A 27,730-nucleotide genomic window follows, 5' to 3' on the forward strand; every position below is an offset into this window, starting at 1 on the left:
GTGTATGAAATTTTGCCAGTGCACATAAGGAGTTGGCTGATTTAAGAGCCATGCTCCCAGCAGAAAATACCTTTCTTGACCAGGCATCTACCCTTTTATCATCCCTATCTGGTGGGATGGTTGGATATGCTGCCTGTTTTGAGGTAGCCTGCACCACCAGACTTTCTGGGGTAGGGTGTTTCGATAAGTAGCTGGGGCCGCCACTACGTTATGGACAGTATTTTCTTGTCAAGTTCTTATTTACTGGCAGACTTGACTCTGGTGCTCCTCAATTGGTACTTACTCTCTTCCAAAGAGCAATGTAGAAAGGTAAGATGGGATTCTTTTGAGGACCTTTATCAAGGATGTGTTTAAGGTCATCTTCTTCGAAAGGGAGGGCAGGTCTGCTCCATCCCAAGTAATCAATACCCTGGTCATCAACTACCTGTAAAGAGGCATCTGCATGCTCATCTGACTCAGGCTTTCCCAATTCTAATTCAGGTGAAGTGTCCACTCCACTGGCAGTCTGCAGATTTTCATATAGATCCTTCAGTCTGGACTCCTCTGAAATTAAGCTAACAGGGACATTTGGTGTGCTATACTGCAAAGCAAAGGGTGCATCATTATCAGAAGGCTCATTGTCCCCATAAACAGAGGTCACAGATTTAAAGAAATCCTTTCTTGGTTAAGGAGTGAAGGTTTTTTCAGTCAAAGGCTTTGAAAATTTCGAGCCCGAGAAGTCAATGCCTTCTAGGAAAACGTTTGACTTAGATGGCATCGATGGGCCTGCTGGCATCGATGGCACAGCTGGCGTCGATGACCTCGACTTGTCTTGACTTATGACTCGAAGGAATCCCTCAATGACGATCCAGCCTTCGTCCCGGGCTCAAGTGCGCCGAGGATTTGGCAAGAGACCTTTTCTTACTGGCTTTAGAAAGCACGGTAGGAACATGGCTTGTCGAGGGTTTTTGGCTCTCGAATATTTGCAGCATTTCCCTCCCGAATGCTTCCCATTCAGCAGTAGTGGAGGCCTTAGTGGAACATGATATAGCTCTCTGAGAAGAAGTGTCGGACGAGGACGTCGAATTAGGCGATTTATGGTGCCTCTTCTTCTATTCCTTGACGACTAGTGGTGGGAGCCACTCCTTGACCTGGATCTTTTTGCTTTCTTTCTTCGAGAAGAGTCGCCTCTTATGTAGTCGATGGGGATTTCTTAGGGAATACACTTACCGCCAATTTCCCCTTACGCTCCTTCAGAGCTTTTCTGGTCATTGATTGAAACTTTGAGCAGGTCGAGGTCTTGTGTTCCACACCGACACACCATAAGCATACTCAATGAGGATCGGTCAGCAACATCTTGGCATCAGAGTCTTGACACTTCTTAAACCCGGTCTTTGGGGTCGTCGGTGTCGAAGACAAATAAATGTTTGTATATTTCGCAAAGGAAATTCTGAAGCACACCATAGTTCTCAAAGTCTAAGCTTACTTGGTAAAAACAGAACTGAAGCCAACTGGTGCTGCACGTGCAATATATATCTTCGATTACATCATCCTTGAGACAGAGGCTCTCGAGGGACATCAAGCCGACTGCATCGACGCACAACGCTCTCTGCCGAAATTCTCTTTTCCAAAGCTGCTGAAACTGGATATTGAATCTCAAAGATGAGGAATACGTGGGAGGACACAATCCATTTGAAATTATGCTTCCAAATCTAGTACAAAGATCAGGGTGGGTTTATTCACGAGAGGCAGGAGACTAATTAGAAAGACACTTGATCCTTTTCACTTAGCACATGAAAGGTAGGAGAATACCTTGGGTTAATTTACTTCGTGCCAAGTAATACATTTTTTTTTTCTTAAATAGGGGGTTCCCGCCCATATGCCCCTATCCTTCACTACGATGCCTACCCCAAACCACTCCCTACTCCCCTTTTATCCCTTAAACCACAACATATAATTTGAAGAAAATTACTGCAAAGTAATTTACTTCGTGTAAACAGCATACCGGGAGAACATGCATTTGGTTTCTCGATGCAGAATATGCATTAGCCTAGACGACCATTCTTTAAGGCAGTTCTGGAAAGGACAGAGGTAGTATATTACTTCACAACGTGGGTGGGAGCATGGTATAATGGACCAAAAGCTAAAGTACAGTTAAATGGAGTTGAATCGCAAAATTTCTAGCTGCACAGGACGACACATAGGGGGTGATCTTTTCACTGCTTCCATTTGCCTAAGTGATAGTACCCATGGTTGTGGCAATACTCAGGCATGGGAAAATGACATGTCTCCTAAGTAAGGAGGTTCAGTTAAAATTATTATTTAAAGACGGTATCCCCTTCTACTTATCTCAACCAGAGAGCAGTCAGATACCCCAAGAGGACACCAACTCTTAAAGACAGTTCATGCCTTTCTATTTCCATAGTCAAGGGCGCTCTAAGCGCCGTCCCTCTATCTCACGGCAATAGATGGACAATTTCCCGCACCCCCTAGAGCAGGTGTCACTCAACCCCAGTATGAACACTAGCGATCTGTAACTCCTAAGTAAAAGCTACCCATAGAGATAATGGAAAGGTTCTTATCCATCTAAACTCCCCCAGGGAACAATCTACAGGGTTCCTGCTCTAAAGTTCCCCAAGATGGAATCAAAGGGTTTGTGCCTTTCAAACAATGCCCACCCAAAATTGCTCTCATCCTTCCAAGCTCTACCGTTCATCTCCCCATGTCTTTGTTGCTCCCTCCTTCTACTCACCTCCCTCCTAGCCCACACACCCTCTGTCCTTACTCTCCCTGTTACTCTACCTCCCCCCCTCCAGTGTTACTCCCACTTTCCATATAATGGCTACACTCCTCTACATGCACCACCACTACTAGTACTTATACCGCTGCTTCCCCTACACTATTAATACTACAACTGCTGTCTTCCCCCACATTACTACTACTCTAGCAAACACAACTACTCTTACTAAATGCAAGGATCAGTAACCGTGACACTGCACTATAAATAAAGAAAAAAATGTAGCAAATGCATCTTTGTTACTAACCCATGTAATATGTTATAGACTATGCTAGGGGAATTCATTGCTTCAAAAGATGCATTTTCTAATACTAAAACCCAGCACCTACAGAATGGCTTAGTCATGAAAAGCATTAAACTGTAGGAAAATAGACATTTTACAACGTGCCGTTTAGGAATGAGATTTAGTTACGCGGATGTAACAGAACAGAGGAATTTCTTTGCGTCAAGCTAGGACGAATTTTGAAACATGTTGCAGTGGGAAGGAAGTTCAAGTCAAACCAAGGGCCATTGTGCCAGAATGTGAGAACCCATAGAACTAGACAAGGTGGAGGCTGGAAGGGGATAAATGATCGGTAGAAAATAAAATAGAAGAACAAGTTACTTTCTTACCTGGTAACGTTCTTTCGATGGGATGGTCCGACGACGTATTCTATATCTATGACAGGTAATGTCCACAGCTGTGCTGCTTCGGAAAATCTTTGGCGTCTGCGTCCTGCGTCGATGACGTCGATCCGCCGTCCCCGAGGACCTCCTCCGACGGCCGACGTCACCCGATGTGATAAGTAGGACGCACGACGCCCATAGCCTCAGTTATAGTTCTTTTCCCAGAACGTGTGCCACCAGTTTTCTGCCAGTCAGACACACAAGGCCTTGCGGAACGCAAGCTGCAATCGCAAAAGAAATTCTGCAGTGGGGAAGGCAGGGAGGGAGCGATATGGAATACGTCGTCGGACCATCCCATCGAAAGAACGTTACGAGGTAAGAAAGTAACTTGTTCTTCGAGGGCATTGGGTCCTCCGACATATTCCATATCTATGACAGACTCCCAAAGCATTACTAAGCAAGGAGGTGGGAAAGAATTTAGAATACAAATTTAGCATGCCCAAACAAATTGCGGAATAGAGAACTGCCTTGCTAAAGGCCAGATCTTGCCCTCTGATGGAATCGAGGGAGTAGTGACGTACAAATGTATGTACTGAAGCCCAGGTGGCTGCATCACAGATGTGACGAATAGGAACTCCCCTCTGCAGGGCAGTAGGGGCAGTAGACGCAGCCACTCCCCTGGTAGAATGGGCCCGCAAGCCAGCCGGAGGATCCTTACCCGCCAAGCGGTAACACTCGGAGATAGCTAAAATAATCCAACGAGATTTCGTCACAGCTTGTCCCAAACGCTTTTCAGCGTAACCAATGAAAAGTTGATCGTCCACTGTGACCCGGGACATGCGCGAAATATAAAAACTCAACGCTCTCCGAGGATCAAGCCTATGGAGCCTCTCCTCTTCCTTACCAGGATGTGGAGGAGGATGGCACGCCGGAAGAACAACCTTCTGGCTCAAATGAAATTCTGAAACCACCTTCGGAAGAAAAGAAGGACGAACACTAAGGACAACCCTGTCCTTATGAAACACAGTGAAGGGTGGCTTAACTGAAAGTGCCTGTAACTCACTTTGCGAGCAGAAGTAACCGCAACCAAAAACACAGTTTTCAGAGTCAACAGCCTCAAAGTGCAAGAATGTAAAGGCTCAAACGGAGCACCCATAAGAAACTTAAGAACAAGGTTCAAATCCCAACCTGGCACCAGAAAAGGTGACGGAGGGAACACATTAGTGAGCCCTTTCAAGAACTGCGAAATTAAAGGAATCTTAAAATAGGAACGCTCTTCAGACGAGCGCTTAAGTATGGACAGCGCCGCCAGGTAACCTTTAATGGTCCCCACTTGCAAGCCCCGGTGGGCCAAAGAAAGCAAAAAAGACAGAACCATGGGAATGTCACAATCAAAAGGATCCACATTCTTAACTCTGCACCAGTCGCAGAACTTTCTCCAACGGCAACGGTACAGAGACTTTGTTGCCGGCCGCCTAGCTGAGAGCAACACCTCCATCACGTCTTCAGGGAGGTCCCAATCCTTATACCTCAACCTTTCAGAAGCCAAGCGTGAAGGTTGAGGGATCTGACCTCTGGATGGAGAACCTGACCCCCCTCCCGTGAGAGCAGATCGTCTCGGTAGGGAAGACGACGTGGAGGGCAGATGGACAAGTCGAGAAGGTCCGAGTACCACGTCCTCTGGGCCCACGCCGGAGCAATGAGGATCATCCGGGAACCGAACCTCCGTAACCTCAGTAGCACTTGCGGGATGAAGGGGACTGGAGGAAACGCGTACAGCAGTGGGAATGACCACTCCACCACGAACGCGTCCCCTAAGGCTCCTTTTGGAGGAAATTCCCACGAGCAAAACCTTTCGCACTTCCGGTCGACACTGGAGGCGAAGAGATCCACTTGAGGTCCCCCAAAGGGCGAAGGTCTCCAGGAGAATCTCCTGAGCCAGCTCCTACTCGTGAGAGATTGTGCTCTGCCTGCTCAGAGCATCCGCCGTCACGTTGTCGTCTCCGGCCAGATGAACCGCCGAGATCGAAACTTCCTGCTGGATGGCCCAGAACTCGAGCTGCATCGTCTCCCTGCACAGCATAAGTGACCCTGCCCCCGCCCCCCCTTTTTGCTGAGGTAGTGCATGGCCACCGTGTTGTCCGTTAGAATCAGGACACTCTTTCCACGCACAGTCGGCAGAAAAGCCTTCAGGGCTAGCCTGACGGTCCTCAGCTCCAACAGATTGATATGGAGTCTGGACTCCGACGGAGACCAACGACCGCTGACTGTCAACTCGTTGGCATGAGCTCCACATCCTGTGAGGGATGCGTCCTTCACGATCGTCACCTCCGGCCAGGGCAGCCAAAATGGGGCCCCCTTCATCAGATTGCCCTCGACGGCCCACCATAAAAGGTCCCGGGCTACCGAGGGCGGCACCTGAACAGGGTCCGACAGCCTGCCGGAGGACTGAGACCACTGGAGCTTGAGTGCCCACTGCAAAGATCTCATCCGCAGATGAGCCTCTGGCACCAGAAGAATGCAGGATGCCATGAGGCCGAGCAGTCTCAAGAACTCGGACGCTGGGACATCCTGGGCAAATTGAAACTGGTTCACCATCTGCTGAATGTGAAGAGCTCTCACCTGAGGAGGAAAACACTGCCCCAGGGACGTGTCGAGCACTGCTCCGATGTACTGGAGCCGCTGCGTTGGTGTCAAATGGGACTTCTTTAAATTGAGGGAGAAGCCCAGCCTGTGAAGGGAGTGGCAGGTCATGGACAGATGATCCAGGACTTGCTCGGGAGAGCTCCCCCTGATCAACCAATCAACGGTAGGGTTAGACGTGAATCCCCCCTTTGCTGAGATCCGCTGCCACCACCACCATGAGCTTGGTGAAAACCCTCGGGGCGGAGGTCAATCCGAACGGCAGGACCCAAAACTGAAAGTGCGAGTCGCCAACCGCGAACCTCAGGTACTTCTTGTGCTTGGGATGGATCGGCACATGGAAGTAAGCATCCTTGAGGTCGAGAGACACCAACCAGTCCTGAAGTTGAAGGGCCTGGAGGACTTGAGAAAGAGTCGCCATCTTGAACTTGTCCTTCCTGAGGAGTTTGTTCAAACCGCGCAAGTCCATGATGGATCTCAATCCCCTGTCTTTCTTCGAAACCAAAAAATAAGGGGAATACCATCCCTTGTTCCTCTCCGCTACAGGTACCAGTTCTACGGCGCCTTTCTCCAGCAGGGCTTGAATTTCCTGCGCAAGGAGTGGATCCGGACACTTCAAAGAGGTTCCCTGGTGGATTGTCGTGAGGCCTCTGCCGAAAAGGAAGACAGTAGCCGTGGGATATGATCTCCAGAACCCACACATCCGAAGTAATGGCTTGCCTCTCTACAAGATGCTGCGCCAGCCTTCCCCCAACCGGCGAACCATGGGACCTGGCCTCATGACTGAGTGGTAGCGGCTGCGGCGTTGCCTGAGGGCAAAGAAGCAACTGCCCGAGCGGCCTTGGCACCTCGAGTACCTTTGTTTCCACCTCTGGCACTCCTCCGATGGCCTCTGACTGCTAGCTCCCCTCGCTTTACTGAAGGGCGAGTAATAGCGAAAGGAACCTCCCCTCCATTGCTGTTCCCTAGGACGAAAAGACAGAGGTTGGCGAACTGCAGCGCCCAACGGGCTTCGCTGCAGCTTTGGAGGTCTGCAACCTCTCAAGGCTCTCGTCACCCTTGCTGCCAAAAAGGTGTTCACCGTCAAAGGGCATGTTGAGGAGCCGGGACTGCACATCAGGAGCAAACCCAGACTTCCGCAACCACGCAAACCTGCGCATTACGGTGCTCGCAGCCATGGACCGGCTGACACAATCTGCCAAGTCCAAACCCGACTGAACGGCCTCACACATGGCATCCTTGCCATCCTGAACCATAGCAAGGAACCATCCCGTTCGTCCCCTTCGGGAATATGTTCAGCCGCTAATGCAACACAGTTCCACAGAGTGTGTGTGAAACGAGACAAAGCACATATGGAGTTGGCCGCCTGAAGTGCCATACCCCCTGAAGAAAACACTTTCCTTGCCCAGCCGCCAAAACGTTTGTCGTCCCTATCCGGAGGGATGGTAGGATACGACACCTGCTTTGCCGGGGCCGTAGCCGCCTGCACCACCAAACTCTCCGGAGTGGGGTGCCTGGACAAGTAACAGGGGTCGCTACTGGCTGGACGATATTTTCGCGACAAAGACTTGCCCACTGCCGGGACACTCTCCGGAGCAGTCCAAGCCGCCGCCACCCTTCTCTGCAGAGCCATATGAAACGGCAAAACCGGGTCAGTGGGGGGACAGAGATCAAGGATGTCCGTGAGATCATCCTGAACGAACTCCCCTGGGGGAGCTGACCAACCCAAATACTCGGTGACCCGAGACATAAGGCGCCGATATGAAGAATCGGCATGAGTGCCAGGCTCCGGCCTACAAAACTCCACCTCCGGAGAGGTGTCCAGTCCACTGGCATCATGCAGTGACTGCCTCAGGTCATCAAACTGGCTATGGCCTGAGATAAGCTCACCTGGAACCGTAACCGGAACCAAGCCGTCATCAGAGCCTTCATCACACTCTGAAATGTACTCCAGGCGGGGAGAGGAAGACCTCTGGGGATCAAAGCAGTGCCTGACCTTAGCTAGAGCCTTTCTAGGGGCAAACCCCGTGCCACGGGGCCCCTCTGACACCGCCGCCTCGAAAGGCATCGAGGGCGCCGAACGAGTCGGCGCCGAGCGAATCGGCGTCGACTGCAGCGCCGCCAGCATCGGCGGCGTCGACACAGGCCTCGAAGCCGGAGCTCCGAGCGTGTCTCTCGACGACCAAGGCGCCGACAGCCCCCTCGGAGGCGGAGCCTCGAGAGAAATCGTCGACGACCTCGGCGCCACAGGCGTCGACGCCTTCTTTGAAGACGGCACAGGAGCATGTGGTCTCGAGCGCATCGAGGACCGGGACCTGGAACGGGCATGGCGAGAAAGTCTACCCTTGTCCGAGCGGGACCTCTCCCGCGAGCCGTGCCGACCACCCGAGCCCGAAGGCGTACGAGCGGTATCTCTCGACCGGTGCCGACTGACCCCACTCGGAGGCGGGGACGGACAGGTGCCCTGCGATTCAAGAATCGCTAGCATCTGCCTCCCGAAGGAAGCCCATTCCTCCGGTGTCGCTTGCATGGAGGGATAAGCGACCCGCCGACGGGCGGAGTCCTCGGAAGAGGACGGGGAAGGCGACCTCTGCCGGCGCTTCCGGGAATGCCTCGAAGAGGCGGAGGAGTGGCGAGACCGACTCTTGGAAGGAGACCCACTGGACTTCCGTCGAAAGCCCCGCAGACCTCGACTTCCAGGGCTTAGACACCCGGCCTACCGACAGCTTCTTCCTGCGTTCCCGCAAGGCCTTTGCCGTAAGCGACTGACAGTCGACACAGTCGTCCGTATTGTGGGCCTCCCCGAGGCACCAGAGGCAGGCATCGTGCGAGTCCGTGACCGACATCTTGGACCCACAGTCCCCGCATTTCTTGAAGCCCGGACGCGGGGTTGAAGACGAAGTAGACATCACCACGAACAGGTCTTCACAAAAAAACAACGAGTCGAGGCGTACCGAGATTCACGAAGCGAACACGTTTGCGGAAAAAACGGAACTGAGGCTATGGGCGTCGTGCGTCCTACTTATCACATCGGGTGACGTTGGCCGTCGGAGGAGGTCCTCGGGGACGGCGCATCAACGTCATCGACGCAGGAGCCAAAGATTTTCCGAAGCAGCACAGCTGTGGACATTACCTGTCATAGATATGGAATACGTCGGAGGACCCAATCCCCTCGAAACAGCCAATTCAGTATAGCAGACGTAAAGGGCCTTTTTTGTCCTTTGGAAAGGAAAAAAGATTGAATGGGATTTTAGAAAAATGAGAAGAAGACTGGAGACCGAGCCCTGAAGGGTGCCTTTCTGATGGAAGAGACCCATGTTTGGGACGCATGAGCTGTATTCGGATTCTGAAGACACAAATACTTCAAGTAAGAGGGCCAGTGTCAAGATGCATTGTTCCGTAGGCAGACTATGAAGAGGCAGATCCTTTTTAGGAGGAAAGGTCGGGACCCCTGGAAGAGAGACTCGAGAACTGGCAACCTCCAAGGACTCTGGAGAAAACAGCTGAGGTCAGGGAGCCTACATATGGTACCGGTGGGGATGTCCTTCTATGCAAACATGTTGGCCGAACTCCAAAGCTGGATGAATGAAATAACAGATTAACTACTGGAGATTGATCCTCTTGTGACTCTAGTCGGTATTCTCTCAAAACAATATAGTCACTATAGCTTCTAACAAATGTGGGTCGTATTACTTAGGACAGGGAGACAGACAGGATGTCACACAGACGTGGAATTCATCTCCCCCCCGCACCCACCACGTTCTTAGCACAAACTGTGGTCAAGGTTTGGGAGGTTTATATGCTCAAGGAGCTCATGTATATGCCTCATGATGACATGGAGAGGTTTATGGGGGAATGGTGGGGCTTCTTGGAAAAGTAAGCCTCAGACAATGGATTATTTGCCAGTCCACTAAAAGGGAGATGGAAGACTTTCTTTACCCTCTTTTGGGTTGTTTGGGACACTGGTGCAATAGGAACAGAACTGTTCAACAATGGTCGCCCTCCACTGTGACGCTGCCCTGAGGAAGCCTGGTTGCGGGAAGGGCAAAGGAGGGAGCATGGAGTTTTGAAGGAAAAATAATTGCACGGGCGCGGTTTGAATTAAACCCCTTTTTTTGAGGTGCCACCAGGGGGCGCAGAGATGTTCTAAAGCATCTCCGTAGGTCTCCCTCACTGGACGTAGTTTTTGGGACCTGAGCCCCGCCCCCTAAAACCCCAGAGGTGAAACCCGGACCCTCATGTGTGTCGTCGGAGCCCCCGGAGTACCCAAGGAGCCAAATTTGCGGTCTCGGGGTGGTGTAATGCCGGAGATCCAGCCTGGGGAGTCTGGGGGCGGAGTTCCCGCCTTCTGCTGCTGGAGCCGCAGCCGGGTGAATATCTGTCCTGGAGCCGCGGTGTAGTGCGAGGGCCTTGGTCGAACTGGGACTTGGTGTGCCCCGTTGAGTTGCCGGCCCGGGGGGTCTGTGTCTGATAAGGAGCTGGTCGCCCTCCCCGGACCTAAGGAGCCCTGCAGAGAGCCTGGTGCGGGTCGGTGGGTGTGCCCGCGACAGAGTGGAGGAGGAGCGGGCGGCGCTTCTGGCCTTGGTGCGCCCTGTGCCCTCCCTCAACGTGGGTCTGTTCGGAGCCTTGTGGAGCCTGGCGGCGCAGTAATCCCCCTGCCTGCGGATGACCTGTGAGTAGTTGGCTTGAGCAGGGGAGGAGCTGCGAGGGGCATGTTGAGCTTTGCCCCGTTGCATTGGAGGTGTGCTGTGTGGTGGTTGTTGGGGCTCCCGTGCCAGGAGTGAAGAGTCGGGCCGGGCTGTTGATCCTGGAGAGCCCTGTGAGCCCCCCCCGCACCTCCGTCCCACTGCGGGCCTGATTGAAGTCTGGAACTGTTTGTTGAGGCGCCGTCTTAGTCCCCCCCACACCCCTGTGGGTGCCCTGTACCTTGCTGTGCTGTGAAGCTTCCACCCGGGGGGAGGGCCTTCTTCTGAGTTGGTGCTGGTCTTGCCGGCGGAGCCCTGTGGTGTCCACTGGAGGAGAGCCGTTGCAGTGGACCCTGCTTGGTCTGGGGACCCTAGTCGCCGTAGTCCCATCTTATTAGTGGCCCTCTCCCGGAGTACGGTGGGCCGGAGCCCCTACCTTTGTCTTGGAGGGGCCTGGCTCTGATGCTGGTGTGATCTAGGGGCTGCGGCTTGTGTGGTGGTGTGGCGATTCTTTGACCCCGTTCTTCTACCTGTGCTTAGCTTCGGTCCGCTCAACCCGATTCACATTCAAGGCTTGGTGCTCTGGTGGGGCGGGAGAGGCTGTAACCCCGAGTACAGAAGGAGAGGAAGCTTCATCTGGGGGCAGGGGGGTGGTGAAACACCCAGGCATTTCTGCGCGGCATCCAGCAGCGGATCCGGACCTATCGCCTACGCTCTCGGGCCCCGGTACTGTGGTTCCCTGGCGTCTGCTGGGGAGGGGTTGAAGCGAGCAAACCTGAAGCGGCAGGTGAACAGGTAGGCCAGTGGGACATCAAACTTTTGGACACAATACCTGCTCTAGGGGTCTTCATCCCTTGTGGCTATCGTTTCAACGGGATCCTGCTCTGTTCCGCTGGAGTGTTTGGTTTGATTTGCCCTCGGGGTTTGGTCCCGTTGACCCTTTGAGGGGTGCCTGCCCACTCCAGGTGCTCATGAGCTGGGCCCAGACTCTACAAAAGTTTCGCCATTCTTCAGATAGCGCTATGAGGCAAGCAGAGCATCTGACCCAATGCAGCTGGAAAGGATAGACGCCCAGACGGTCATCTAAAATATGACGGCTCTGCTGGAGGCGATTTGTGGCTTCAGGGCGGATATTGCTAAGAGGCTGGCTACCCTGGACAAGAAAGTGGACACGCTGGACGATTGCGTCCAAGCGCTTGAGACAAACCAGATGTCTGTTGACACCTTGGAAACCCGGATGGACATTGCGCCTGTCGGAATTGGAAGGAAGAGAAGAGAAGTGCATGTTAAAGCTTGACGACCTGGAAAACAGGGAGCGTTGTAGCAACTTGAGGTTTTTGGGGATTCCGGATAGGGAAGGTGAAACGCAGTCTGACATTCTCAGAACAGTTAATGAGATAATTAGCAACTGTTCAATGACTCAAACACCACAGAACTGACCATCGACAGAGCTCATAGGGTGGGTGCCCCTGCCAGGGGTCCCAGGTCTATTCTCGTGCATTTCCACTATTACGCAGAGAAGTGTAAGATTCTTGAGCTGGCACGTAAGAGTGGGGCCGGTCGAGTGGGAGGGCGCAAAAATGTCAATTTACCAAGACCTCTCAGCTCACACTCTAGCGAGGAGATGACTTGGTGCCCCTCTGACGAAATGGGTCCAACCTAAAGGGGTTTGGTACAGGTGGGGCCACCCCTTTTCTCTTTCCTTTGAGTATGAGGGCTATAAATAGTCCCTGGTGACATAGGATGACATTCATAGAGTGACCCAAGTGTCTCGCAGGTCTCAAATGGTCGTCTGAGTGGTTTTCAGGAGAGGAGACGGGTTCGGGGGGATAGAAAATTCCAGCGGGTGGCACCGCCCTCCCCCAAGTCTGATGCTAAATGAGGGGGTTATTAGTGGTCACTTGTGGGGTGCAGTGGATATCTTGACCAAATGTCTGGTAGTCATGCCGGGAGGTGTCCCCTCGTCTCTCTGAGCTTAGATTGGAGGATTCAGGGATTGTATCGGGGGTAGGCGGCAATGAGAGAGACCCGGCAAGTACGTTTGATAACGTTTCTTCTTGTGGGCGGGGGGGGCCCACATGGGGGAATTTTGCAGGTTCACTCTTTAGGGGAGTTCATTTTGGGTGGGAGATCTTGTTATTGTTGTTGTCTTTGTGAGTCCGGTGGGGGAGGATGCAGGTGGTCTGGCCTGGCGACAATGTCCTTATCGTTCGGTGTCCAGGCGCTCGGGGTTGTGGGGGGACTTTTTGCTGGGGATAGTTCTTTGGGGTTGTTTGTCATGTATGCCAGGTTTTGAAGGCTGTTACGGATGTATGGGTATTTCAGGGGTCATTATTGGCGAACTGGCACAGGGGGGGGACACGGAGCAGTGAAGGGTCCCCTGGGGGGATTGTGGGAGAGATTCCTTTTTACAATGGTTGATGCGTCTCACTCACTGACTGTGGGGTCCTTAAAAGTAGGGGGGTTAAATTCACCTACTAAAAGGTCAATGGTGGTTAGGGAGTTTAATAGGCTCCAGCACCCCTTTTTATTTCTACAGGAGACCCACTGCATTAAGGGGAAAGAATCGAAGACTAGGGCTCGAGCCATACAGCACATGTTTTCTTCGTCTTATGCTGCAAAAAAGCGTGGCGCTGCGATCCTGGTGTCTCCCAAGGCCCACTTTACTCCCAGAGCTCAGTGCTCTGATCATGAGGGTCGATATATTATGGTTATGGGGGAGGTGAGGGGTAGGATGGTGACATTGGTATGCATCTATGTCCCGAACGAGGCACAAGATCTATTCTGGGATGGGATGAGGCGGATTATGGGTTTCTAGGAGGATATTCTCTTGGTGGGGGGTGGGGGGGTTAATATTGTTCTCTGTCCTGAGAGGGATAGGAATTCAGCCAATTTAGTTTAGTTACCAATCTGCATCTTCAAAGGAAGCTGGCGGCCACCTTCCGTAGGGTTAATGGGGAGCTGGGGTTGTTGGACTCGCATACAGTGGAGCAGGGTCATGACTCACTTTTTACACTCTTCTCTAAGCCTCATGCAACGCTTTCCACGATAGATTACATCCCGATAGATTGTTCGCTCTGGGAGCATATATCAGACTTTGGGGTTGAAGCCATTCTGTGGTCTGACCATGATTTAGTTAGTGTCTGCTTAGGAGTCCCTCCCCCCTCCTCTTCTGGAAGTCGATGGTCGTGCAATGATTCCCTGCTGCAAGATAAAGAATTGAGGCAGTCTCTCCTGGGCGCCATTAAAGAGTATTTCACTATCAACGATAGCGGAGAGGTGGGTGTCTCGGGGGTCTGGGAGGCGTTCAAAGCTACTATCAGGGGCAGCCTGATGGAGATGGGCGTGAGGAGGAAGAGAGAAAGGGCCAGTGAGGAGAAAAAAAACTTAGAACAAAGATTGCTGCCATTCAACCAGTGGGGAAATTGAGGTAGCAGATGTTCCCAGGTAAATGGGCGGAGCTGCAGCTGTTAAGGTTGAAGCTCGATTGGTAGATCAAACGGAGAGGAAGCTCGCCTTTTTAAAGCGGAAGTATATGGAGGAGGGGGGAAGGCGGACAGGATATTATGTTGGAGGTTGAGGGAACTCAGAAATAATAGGAGGGTGGACGGCACCTGGTCCCATGAGGGAGAGAAGGTTACAAGCGATGGCGTGATAGCGGAGCAATTTCGGCTATACTATGAACATCTTTATTCCTCAGATTATACGGGGGACAGTACCGATAATGATCGGTTCTTGGATTCTCTTCCCACCCCCCCCCCCCATGAGAAGGCTGACCCTCTGGAAGTCCCTATCACCCCGCAGGAAATAATAGATACTATCTCTTCGCTGAAAGGGGGCACTACACCTGGAGATGACGGATTCACAGTTTCACTTCTAAAACATTCCGCTCGGTCCTGGCCCTGTTTATGGCAAAAATGTTTAATTCCGCGCTGGTTACGGGAGCTCTCCCACCTTCTATGATGTCCGCTCTAGTCGTGGTTCTTCTGAACGAAGGGAAAGCCATTGTCAATCTTACCGTCCAATTTCTCTTCTCAACACCGATGTTAAAATCCTGGCCAAACTCCTTGCTAATAGGCTGGCTAAGCATCTTCCAACACTGGTGCACAGAGACCAAGTCGGTTTCATCTCCAATAGGCAAGGGGCAGACAATGTGAGAAAGACACTGGAACTCATGCACGAAGTTTCAAGGCGTGACATGGAGGCCTATCTCCTCATTAGACTCAGAAAGGGCCTTCGACCGCGTCGAATGGCCTTACATGGGTAAGGTGCTGCAGAAAATGGGCTTGTTCTGTGGGTGGGACTCAGCCCTATACAATGGTCCCGTGGCAAGGTTATTGGTTAATGGTTCCATCTCGTTGTCTCTGCTCCTTTCCAGAGGCACCCGTCAGGGGAGTCCCCTGTCCCCCCTTTTAAATGCCCTGGCAATGGAGCCATTGGCTATTGCGATTAGGGCGGACCAGGGGATCTCAGGGGTTCGATGTGGCGAACTTTAATTTAAGTTGTCCCTTTTCACTGACGGGATCCTGGCCTGGTTGACTAATCTCTATGACTCTTCATCGCTGTCTCTTTGATCTCATCAGAGTTTATGGTTCTTTTTCGGGGCTCAGGTCAATATATCTAAGTCCAGCATAATGCCAATGGGCATTGGAGATACACAAATCAGAGGGAAATATAAGGTGCAGGATGTGAATAGAATGGGTGTCCACCACATATTTAAGCTCTTCCATCACCAGGGACACTGGCAAGTTATTTGAATCTAATTTTCCTCCTCTTGGCGACAATCAGTAAGGATCTGGTACGCTGGTCCCCCCTTATTCTCTCGTGGTTTGGGCGCATGGTAACAATTAAAATGAACGTCCTGCCCCGGCTCTTATAACTCTTCTCCGCCCTCCCAATCGTGATCCCGGAAGCCTTCTTCAGGGTCTTGCAAGCCCAGGCTCTTCGTTTCATCTGGAACGGCAAAAGGGCCAGAGTTAAGGTCTCAACCTTAACTCTTCAGAAAGTGTGTGGGGGTTTCGGTCTTCCCGACTTTAGGTTATACCACAAGGCAGCCCAATTGTGAGTACTATTAGAACATATGAGAGATGATATGGGGACCTATCGGGCTTTCATTGAGGACGTTCATGCTCAATCGAAGAAAGTTAGGGACCTCTTGTGGGCTCCCCCTAAATCCCTCCCCCTGTATCTCAAGAATTATCCAACCCTGGCTGTCTTATGGGCGTCGTGGAAGCCAGACAAGGACAACAAACTGCTCTCCTCCAGGTCTTCGACCCCGACGTCCCTCTGGGGTCCTCCTTTTGATCTCAGCTCTACGGGGTTTCGTAATTCCCAGGCTTGGTCGGACAAGGGGTTGGAGCAGGCGTCCCAGCTCTTCTGCCAGGGTGTCTTCATTGAGCACGACCAACTGTCGGAAGCAATGGGGGCAATCAGGTTTCTGTTTTTGAGTACTTACGCCTTAAGGGGATTCTCACCCACCCCAGGTGGCTGGTTAGCCAGTCTCAAACCCCCTACCCCCTTCGAGAGAGTCATTGCAGAGTCCACGTCTAGGAAGGGTTCCCTCTCTAGGATTTACAGCGTTCACATCACAGCCAATTTGGAGGGTAGGCAGGCATTTAAGCGGATATGGGAGGAAAGGCTGGGAATAGCTCTTGGGGAGCCCACTTGGAGGGCGATTTTTAGGTCCATTTTCTCAGGGTCTTTGTATACATCGGCCATGGAGCATGGCTTCAAGATGCTTCATTCTTGGCACCGTCCCCCTGCCACCCTGGCTAAGATGTTCGAGGGTGTATCCCCGCTATGCCCCAGAATGTGCTCGCAGCGTGGTACCTGGTTCCATTTGTGGTGGGACTGTCCGGTCATCCAGATGTATTGGGCTGAGCTGCTTAGTTGGATCAGGGATACAGCAGGAACGGCCCCTTCCCTCCTTCCCATGGAGATTCTCTTGAGTACACCCATGCCGGACTCTGAGCAGTATGTCTTCCCAAGGGTAGTTGGAGCAATGCTGAGGGCAGGTTGGCTTGCTCTTGCTCAAAAATGGAAAGGTTCCTCCACTCCCTCCAAGGCGGAGTGGCTTGCTAAGCTGTGGTCAATCTTCACGTATGAAAAATGTTTGGCTATAGCCAATGATGCAATGTCCTCGTTTGTACAAGATTGGTCAGTTCTCCTTAATGATGACTCTGCTGCTATGAGACTGTAAATCTAATGTGTTGCTGGATCCCTGGATTTACCTTGTGCTCCTCATTGTCGGTTTATTTGTTCTCCCGGCGCCCTGGTGGTTGCCCTGGCCCTACTATGTCAGTCATCTTCAACTGGTCTTATTCTGTGTCCTGTTCTGTGCCTTTGCTCTACATACCCATGGCCTGGTTATTCCTGGCATAGTCATGTGCGGGTGGGAAGGAAGGAAGGAAGGGTGGGGTATTTTCTCTTGTATTCTTTTACTGGAGTTTCACATTGATGTAACCAGGGGTTACCTGGTGTTCTTGGTTTGATTACTGAAATGCTTAATAAAAACAAAGTTAAGAAAAAACTTATGTGGTGCTATAAGTATTTCCCAATGTGTTATGTCTATTTCATAATATGCGGTGACGTGAAGGTAACCAGATGAAGGGGGAACATCTTCAGGACATGCTGGTCGTAGGCAATTAGAACTCAGACACATTGTTTCAATCATGCCTCTACGCCACCAAAGATGTTTTAGGCACAAAGTCTTCCTAAAAGAAAGGGGTTTTTAGATGGATGGTTACGACGGTCAGGCACCTCCTGTCTTGAAACATCCACAGGCTTAACCTCTGGAACTAAGAGATCAGTACAGCTGCTGTTGCATCCAAAACGAGAACGGCCTGAATGCGTGAGATTTCTGCATCAGTGACATTTCTGTAGGATGGTGGTTAACTCCTGAAACAGATTGTGTGGCACTAAAATAAACAATGTCTCAAAGATTTGAGTCGCTCCAATGCCCGCAACCGAATATGTAAAGTATTCTGCAAAATGTCTTCAACTAGAGCTATTTAATAAAATGAAGAATCAAAGGGAGAAGTTATTTTTACGACATAGGTTGTATAAGTTGTATTCAACTACAGGCATGTGTAAGAAAAATGACAAAGTTAACACTCACCAAAGTGGACCCTTGTATACAGTTTCTTATCGTGTCTACATACAACAATGTTACAGAGATGATGGTGAACTAGGTGATGCCTGGTTACATGCCTCAAGCCCCTAATTTCCAAATAGCCAATTTTAATGTGGAAATCGGTATAAATTAACTCTGGAAATTATTTGTTATGTTCATGTCAAGCAGGGGTATTTATACAAACGACAAACTGGTTTACACATGCCTTCCTGACTCAGACATACAGTGCTTTTACCTTTTTGCCTTCGTGTTCGGGTTTTGTGGACAGAATAAGACAGCCACTGCCTGCTCTGTCCCAGGCATGAGGAAAAGATCCACAGGCTCAACAGAGAAACAACTATCTTGTTCAGCACACTAACAACAGAAGAGAAAAATGTAAGTTTTAAGATTTGTTTGACAAATCCATTGCATTATCAGATGAAATACAAAGATTTTTATACAGTGCTGCTTGCCGGGTTCATCCTGCTTCCAAGTGCTGTAATAAAAGGTTTTATTAACACGCATCTAATGAAACCATTCATCTAGCTCAAAAAGAAACGGTTGAGTCAGCTCTTCAGTGGTAAGCCTATGACATAAGAAACATATCAATGAAGCAAGTCTGTTTCTTAAAGTTGTACTTCGTTTTTCTTGACAATTAAAGCCTGTACCAGGGGATGGCATTAATTTGGATGATGTTATTTATTATACATGTGATAGGTAATCAAATTGCCATCACATACAAAGTTACCATGCATTCTTTTATAAATCCCGAGTGAATTAGAGCCAATATAAATGTTATATTAACATGCTGTCCACAACAGAAAAGGAGCTACAATTAAATACACTGTTTCAAAGACATATTTGAGGTAGAGAACATATTCAGAGATTACAAAAAAAAAATAAACATGCATTGTAAAATGCCTACCTATAATAGTTAATCTCTATGCTGTGCATTCCAGCTGACTTGCATCATTTATATTACCTTAAATCACATAGTAACAGAATACAAAAACTATGGTGACACAATAATGGGCCTAATAAGTCATTCGAAACTAGTCGTAGTCAAAAGCAAACCTGAATTCGGGTGTACTTATAATTACACTAATCCCTGAAACAATTTTAAAGCACCTGGATGCATATTAGTGGCATTTCTTCTTTTGTCGTGTTATGAAAAAGGCTTTGAATATGGTACCCCCATGCTTTAATATTTTAAATATGCATGTGTACTAGCCATTTGTAATCTCTTTCAAATAGCCAGCTTAGAAATTTAGTTTTGCACTATTAGGAACCACCCCATCCTTAGAATTCGAACAAAGCCTCTCCACTAAGACTGGGTGTTAGGACTGATTTTCTATACTCTGGCCTGGTGGACAGATGTATACAAGGTCAACCTATATTGTGACAGAAACAACTCTGCGAAGCTGTAGCCAAACCAGTTTAGTTAGCAGTGACAGGCGGTCTAGACTATGTTCTTCAGAAGAGGTGAGCTTGTAAAGGGTCCACAATGAGGTCACACAATGGGAATCCCAGATTACACTTAGACAGGATGTATAAAAATAGTTATTTATGGCCAAAACACACTATAGAAAAATTACTACTAGCAGGTAACTTATCACACGATACTATCAAACTAAATACATACATCATTCAATTTGTTATAGGGCATAATACACATCAGAATCTCCTGCAAAGGAAAGGTTAGAATATTATTATGTACAAAAAGATCCACAGAAATGATCCCCAACTAAAATTGTCCAGCCCCGAATTGTCTGGGGCTTTTGCCCAATTGTTCAGGTAAAAGTTCCACAGAAGTTATGAAGCAGGACAAAATTCAGGTAGGGTCTCTGGGGTCCAGTGAAGGGTTCTTGTAACATACCCACCTGTACTCCAATTCTTCCCAGACTTGGCAGGACAAAGGAAGAGGGTCCCATGTTGCTTTTCCCACCGAAAGTCACAGTCCTCGATTCACAGGGGTTGCAGGTTCGAGCTGATCTCCGGTTGGTGTCTTTCACTGTTGCAAGGACTCTCCATTGATGAATGCAGGATCCCTCTCAGGACAGGACTCGGGTCAGGTAAGATATTTCGGACGGTGGTCACTGCAGCACGGTGATGCAAGGACTCTGCATCTGCGGTCTGACTTTCCCTCCTATCCCGGGTCCTCTCGATGATAGGACGCTACATTTCACAGGAGGTAGTCTAGTAGGACCAGCTGAGGATCCCCCCCCAGCCCCAGGTTTCAGCCCGAAACTCTGTATGGTGACGCCGGCAGCACAGTAGCCCAAAAACAAAGCTAGTCAGCCAAAGGACAGTTCCAGGCATTCCGAAGGCTTCCTCTGGCAGGCCACCGAGTAGACGTCAGGAATAGATGGTCGCTCCTCTACAGGGTTGGCAGCTCCTTCGCAGGACTGCTAAGTCAGGGCTTCTTCAGGACAGCAGCAGAAGTTGGTTGCCAGGCCTCCTTCAGACAAGTCTCAGGAATCTTCGCGGGTCTCTTCAGGTTTCTCCAAGGTCTCTGAAGAACGGGTGCAGGAGTCCTATTCTTATCTTAAAAGCCAAGTAAGAGCTGCTGCCCTCACTAGCCAATAGCAGGACTAGCCCACACACACAGCCCAGAAGTGTTCCAATCAGGACCACTGGCGGGAACATTCATGCATACCACTCTGATACACCGAATAGCAGTTTGTGGATTGGGACAGACCCAGCCCACATCCTGCCAGCAAAAACACACTGCCCTCCAGTAGCCCACCAAAAGCTTCTGCTTTCCTGGGCACTGCAAGTCCTTATGAGGATTTTCCTGGCGTCACAGGCCAGGAAGAAGGCTGAAGAATAAGATGGCAAAAGGACAAGCGAAAAATATTTTGGCACGCCCATGTTTGAACAGTGCCACTGTTAGCAGCCAAATGCAGTAAACGCAGTTAGGCTGAAACGAAAATTCCCAAAAAGTGGGAAAACATCACTGCTGCCACAAGCTTATCCTTTTAGCACACCTAGAGTTACCAACAATCCTGAGGATTAGTCTAGGACAAAACAAAAATGCACCCCATTGTACTGCAGTGTAAGCTGCTGTGCACAATGATAAAAAGTTACCACAAGTGATACAAAAGTAACCAAAAGTAGTAACAATAACACGACTATGGGAAACAAAGTTTGAGTACTGGCAGGCTGAAGGACATGTCGTTTACCCATGACATGTGAGCAAAAGGCAGTGCAGTGAAGCTTAAGACTTTACTGCACTGTAAAAAGTACAAGTCGGATTCAGAAAATAAAAGCAACAAGTTTGGGAATCCCATATGATGGAAGGAAAGGTGCAGTAAAGACAAATCTTTCCTAACACTGGATACAAGAGGAAAGCCTTTGCAATTGTTCCCAAAGACAGGTAAAATGGACTGTCCTAGCCTGATCAGCTGGCTGCATCAGGTAACCGGGCTGAGATCCAGAATAAAGGAAAGGATCTCTAGATACAGCGTGGCTGCTGTGTCAGCCTCATCAATGTCAATTTCACAATAGTTGGGTAACCTATTCAGCACAGGCCAGTTCACAAAATTAGAGACCTCACTGTGGGTTTGAAGGCCCTCCTTAGTTCGCCACTTAACAGAGCCCAGCAGGAGTGAAACAGTCCGATTGCCCTTGAAAGTAAATGTTTATGGGATGGTCGGGTGATGCAGGGCAGCCAATAAGACTGTTTCACTCCTGCAGGACTGGCCGCATCACCTGGCAAGCCCACAAACATTAATTTACTCTCAAGGGCAGCCGTATGTCACATGGCAAGGGCAATTAGGAAAAGGATTTCACCTAGTCACCCATCACGCCTTCCTGCCTCCTTGCCAAAACTGCTACGCCAGCATTTCAGGTACTGTGACCAACTACCTTCTCTCCAGGTCCCAACTATTCAACAACCACCTACAATCACCAAGCAACACAGATTACCATCCTACCTATCTCTTAAATGCAAATCGTTAGAACCTAAATATTGTGATCTCTTTTTGCTTGCTAATTTAATTTCTTGTTCACTAACAGTTTACAATTGTACCCACTAAACACAGCCCCTACAATGCGCTCCTAATTCTTGCCCTCCTAGTCTACATTTTTCCTCACACAACCATTCCATGCTTCCAACTACATGGGGCCTCCACTGCTGTTCACCACCTTCTCCAAACCTCTTCCACTGCCTGCATTAACTCATAAAAGCCACACAACCAGCCCAATTTATCCACATCACTTTTATCCACGCCTCAACTCTCCTCAGAACCTTCCCCAATAATACCCTCCTCCAGGACCTGGAATGCTCAATCACTTTGCAACAAATCCTCCTTCAAAGACTCAAATTCCTACCAACCCCATCTCTCCATTATGGTAATCACTGGCATATGGATCAGCACAGTGACATACAGACTTGGTAGTCTTCTACCAGACTTTTACTTTCTCCCAAGCTCCCAAATGGTCTAATGGAGGCGGTAGCATACTCCTAATGATCATGTGATCCTGCCCATCTACCCCCTCTCCCAAACGCCATCATCCCTTGCTCTTGGTGTAAGCAATTGCACAGTGATGTGCTCCAACACCTCACACTAGTCTCATGTATTGACCCACTTGTGTTCCCAAGTCATCCCTTCCCACTATTGACTTTGCACTCAGAATTCTCTTCAAGGGAAAGTTCAATCTCCTTAACCACTCCATCCTCTAATCATTTGCTGGGTGCCTACCACAACAACTCACAAATCTGGTCAATCTCAATATCATCCGTTCATATGTTCTGCACTGCGCTCTACATTGCCCATCATTGACCACTCGCTCTCAAAGCCCTCCTACACTTCTGTCTCAGTTTACCTTCATCTCCAACAGACTCAATACAACCCAGAAAACGAAACAAATTCAAACCAGACTATGGATCTCTATGTAGCCAAGCAAGGTAAAATAGCCTGGCCTTGTCAAGAGGGTGAGAGGGAGGTCTACCATTTACCCCTTCCCTTTATGCCTACCTACAAGTTTGCAGTAACCCTTTGTTTCATGCAATGCCTCTATTAAAGGCATGGTCTAGTAAAATTTTTTATTTAAAAAATAGATAGGCAACATAAAAAAAAATAGTAGCATTCTCTTTTTTAAAACTTCCTATGTAAGATTTTGAGCTATTCAAGCTCAAAATTCGCAAAAGCAAGCACATGGGCGCATCCATTTTGTGAAATGGATGCCCTCCTGTGCTGGCTTTTGCGGCACTAATGAAGGAAAAGCCAGCCAGCTGTAGTAAACAAAAGCTACCGCTGGGTGGTTTTCTCTTCATTAGTGCTGTACGAGGAGGACGGGGACCGGAGACCAGAGCAGGAAAGCTGCAGCTGAATCTCGGTAAGTGCTATTTATTTTTTTTAAAAAAATAAGCACTAGCTGCGTTTTTTTTTTCTAAGTTTACCGGGCTGGAGGAGCCCGGAAAACTTAGAAATAAAACCGCAGCTTTAAAAACGCTTTTGAAGCGACCGCAAACATAAATACAACGTTATTGTGTTGGAAAACGCTGAGGTTTTTCTTTCCGAGTTTCTCAGGCTCCTCCGGTTCCGAGGAGCCTGAGAAACTCGGAAAGAAAAACCGCAGCGTTTTCCAACACAACCGCGTAGTGTTTCTGCCTACAGCTGATTTCCCATTTGGGGCTCGGGAGAGCCCCAAATGGGAAATGCTGCATTGTTTCTGCCTGAATCTGCTTTCCCATTTGGGGCTCCGACCCCAAATGGGAAAGCAGATTCAGGCAGAAACAAGGCAGCATTTAGCATTTCCCATTTGGGGCTCTCCGAGAGCCCCAAATGGGAAATCAGCTGTAGGCAGAAACACTACGTGGCATGTAAACACAACCGCGTTGTGTTTCTGCCTGCTGTGGCTTTCACTTTGGGTCTCCGGTGCTCCCCTGGGAGCACCGGAGACCCAAAGTGATAGCCACAGCAGGCAGAAACACAACGCGGTTGTGTTGGAAAACGCTGCGGTTTTTCTTTCCGAGTTTCTCAGGCTCCTCGGAACCAGAGGAGCCTGAGAAACTCGGAAAGAAAAACCTCAGCGTTTTCCAACACAATAACGTTGTATTTATGTTTGTGGTCGCTTCAAAAGCGACCGCAAACATAAATACAACATTTTTAAAGCTGCGGTTTTATTTCTAAGTTTTCCGGGCTCCTCCAGCCCGGAAAACTTAGAAAAAAAAACCGCAGCTAGTGCTTATTTTTAAAAAAAAATAAATAGCACTTACCGAGATTCAGCTGCAGCTTTCCTGCTCTGGTCTCCGGTCCCCGTCCTCCGCGTACAGCACTAATGAAGAGAAAGCCACCCAGCGGTAGCTTTTGTTTACTAAAGCTGGCTGGCTTTTCCTTCATTAGTGCCGCAAAAGCAAAAGCCAGCACAGGAGGGCATCCATTTCACAAAATTGATGCGCCCATGTGCTTGCTTTTGCGAATTTTGAGCTTGAATAGCTCAAAATTTTACATAGGAAGTTTTAAAAAAGAGAATGCTAGTATTTTTTTTATGTTGCCTATCTATTTTTTAAATAAAATGTTTTACTAGACCTTGCCTTTAAGGTGCTCGCCAGTCTTCCTCTAGCTTTTTTAGAGGATCTGGAGCAGTGGATCAGCTGCACCCAGACATCAACAAGCCCACACAACTGCGCTGTGGAAGCACCACAGACCGAAACACCATGCACAATGTCGTAAAAACAGCATCCAATGCCAGCAGCGAGAGAGGTGGGGGAACACAGACTTGCAGCAAATAGTTTGCTTTGGCACACTGCTGTCTGCTGATGTGGATGCCATATAAACCCTATATCAGCAGGGGCAGTTAACGAGGGCTGGAAACCTCACCCACAGACTTACCGAAGAGAATTTGGAGGAATGTTACCAACAGGCGAACAGACATTGGCCATCCTGACTGCCGTGGAGGTTCTGCAGTTTGACAGCATAAAGGAAATGGGTGAGGCTTAGCCCCCATTTTATGCATTTGCTTTGTACATGCATGGCCCGGAGCGGGAAGGCAGGAAAGGATTAGTTAGGGAAAGGAGCCCAATCTGTACAAAGGAGGGACAATATAAAGTTACAGGAAGTGGGAGTTGTGGACTGTTCATTGAGGTCAGAGCAGGTGATGCAGGCAGAGTAAGAGACCAACAGGAGGAAGTGGTGTGGAGGAAATGATTTGGGAAGGTGAGCCATTGGCTGAGAAAATGGTAATGCAGTGTGTGGGTTTGTGTAGTGGGTTAATAGAGAGTTTAATGTAAGGCGTTTATTAAAAGTGGAGTTTTTTCTTTGCCATCTGGGACAGATTCTCCACCCAAAGCCAGCTCTATTGAACAGGTCTTTGTGGCCTTCAACACAACAATTGCCTCTTGAAGTTCACTATACTTCTTGCTTCTCCCCATCTAGATGTTGCCCCCACCCCAGGTTCATCTCCCAGATCTGCGAGCAGACTACACATGACCTGTGATGCTGCTCCAAGTGGCACTCCAAAATTCTTTTTGCACATACAAATTCACCTTTATTCTCTCTACTATCCTGGACTGCAATGAATCATACCACTATTCTAACCTCTCTCCACTCCCATCCTAGCAAACTCTGAATCTATACCTTCACCATCTCCTAATCAGTCCCTGACAATTTATTCTTTGCATACAGCCTCCCCTTTATTCTCTCACACGTACCCCGAGAGAGCAGGCACACAACCTGCGGCTGCCAATTAATCATGTGCTGTATTGCTCCTTTTGACCCTGTATGGTAGGCCTAAAAGCTGAACCATATAAAATGTATCCAATGAGCCAATACAAGTGCAAGAGAAGAAAGAAAAACAAAAGTTTTACATAAAACCTTGGCAGGGAACAATTCCCGAATCACTCAACATTACATAATTAAATGGCGGTTTATATAGTGAGAAGTGGAGCTGAATTTCACACATTGTTTCAAGATGCATGTAAATTCATCGCGGATTGGACAGTCTTGGCTGTGCCATAGGTGAATCTATACAATACCTAGCCCTATTGGCCAGGCCTATCCCTTGTGACCATGCTAATGACATCCTCTTGACAACGATCTAATAATGGGGTTGTCTAGTTTCTCACAGTTTTGATTGGACAGTATACAGGTTAACATGTTGCAACATAACTCAGTTGATCATTGGTTGTTCCCTCTCGAGTGTTCTTGGGTGGGCTACTTCTACCACAATTGACCAATCACTTTGTGAGATGTGAACAGTGTGGCAACGAAAAAAGAATGCTTCACATCCTCTCTCATGGGACCTAAAGGTTGGCTCCAACTTACCGTTCCCACCCATGTTACTGTTCAATTGACAGTTAATATTGCGACTTCTCATTGGAAGCATGTTGCTCATCTCAACCCTTCTCCTTCCTTTCCCATGTGTCTGCATGAATTCAAGGGGTGTGCTTCTTAGCCTTTTGTTTCAGGACCATGTGCACATCTAAATTGTGTATGTGTGAGCGGTCCATATATTTATGATCATCATTTAAGCGGTATAAGGTTGTCTTATGTAGGACATACAATCATCAGAAATACGATTAAGATAAGTAATGTATCTGCTTAGATTCACAAGCGATACATATAGTCCGACATCTAGTGGCAATTGTGGGTTATTGCATCATTATTTCGAAGATCGAAAAGGGACGTCGACATGGGCGTGACTAACACTATCCCTAACGAGACGTGTAGTGTAACCAAAATCCTTCATGCGTCGAGGTCCCACTGATTGTCTGCCATGAGGGAGCCTTGCAGAATGTGTGAGTGAGAATAGAAGAAAGAAGGTGTAAGATGTCTATGCTCCTCTCCAAAAGGGGAGGAAGGGTGGGTGCATGTGAATCTGAGCAGACGCAATCATCCGAAATACGATTACGTGAGTAATGTACGTCTTCTGATGCTTGTGAATATACTTAGAATCACATGCTGCGCATAGTTTCGCAAGCAGTACCAGGAGATGGTGGTGAGATGTGTGAAGTAACAGTAGCAAAGAGATGTCTTGGCACTGCTTGCCCCACCCGATAATCAGTCTTAGAGTGTGTGTTTAAGCAGTAATGTTGAGTGAAAGTGTGAACAGAACTCCAGCTATCTGTTTTGGAAATAGAATCAAGAGGAACATTCGCAATAAACTCTATAATAGCTACTGTGCCTCGATTAGAGTGAACTCTAGGCGTAAGGGGTAAGTCTCTCTTGGCAAGAGAGTAACCCAATGCAAGGCATTCAACAAACCATTTGGAAATAGCCGATTTAAAGAAAGGGTCCCCTTCTCTACAAACTACCACAGACACAGAATTGGCTTGTCTTTCTTAGTGGTTCAGTCTTTTCAAGGTAGTTTACCACTGCTCGACTACCATCTAGTGTATGGAGGCTTCTTTCAGCTGAATTAGATGGATTCTGAAAGAAAGTTAGAAGTTTGAATGATTGAATAATGTGGAAATTAATTTAGGTGCAATTTAGGTCCCTCTTTAGGATTCTTTAATTTAGGTGGTTTCCCATTGGTTTTAATTTGCCTGTACCTGCACCGCTAAAATTGCATTGTTTTAATTTACTTGCATTTGCACCACTAGAATTGTACTGTGAAACCTAGGCCTTTTCTCCCTCTTTAGGATTCTCAAATTTAGGTATGTCTTCTCTCCTGTCTTAGAATGTCCTGTGCTTTTCTGCGCCCGCATCCTGAGTGCTGTCGTCTTGTCCCATAGCTCTACTCACTTGCATCTCGCTGTCTTGTCTGTCTACCCCTGGGACCCCTCCTCTCCCACCTACTCCATGGTGCTCTCGGTCTCCCCTATCTTTTATAACTGCTTCTCTATTGACTATCCTGCTCTCCTCACTAAGTCTGGTAGGAAGAAGTTTAAAAAGGACATCCTTGTCTCCAACCCCGGCCTCCCTATCGCCGACACCTACATCAGTGCCTCCTCCACGGAAACTC

The 27,730-nt window shown here is 48.8% G+C and overlaps 1 protein-coding gene across 5 annotated transcripts in view; it reads right to left on the minus strand.

Moving 5' to 3' along the window:
* Positions 1-27,730, minus strand: part of CEP192 (centrosomal protein 192) — a 2,773,731-nt gene that overhangs the window by 1,036,380 nt on the left and 1,709,621 nt on the right. For all 5 annotated transcript variants that reach the window (XM_069620824.1, XM_069620822.1, XM_069620821.1 and 2 more), the window contains one exon: positions 18,078-18,196. In XM_069620824.1, coding sequence (XP_069476925.1) covers positions 18,078-18,196 — 119 coding nt within the window. The remainder of the gene's footprint in view (positions 1-18,077; positions 18,197-27,730) is intronic.

Source organism: Ambystoma mexicanum, chromosome 5q, assembly GCF_040938575.1.
Source record: "Ambystoma mexicanum isolate Mex_15411 chromosome 5q, UKY_AmexF1_1, whole genome shotgun sequence".
Lineage (NCBI taxonomy): Eukaryota > Metazoa > Chordata > Amphibia > Caudata > Ambystomatidae > Ambystoma > Ambystoma mexicanum.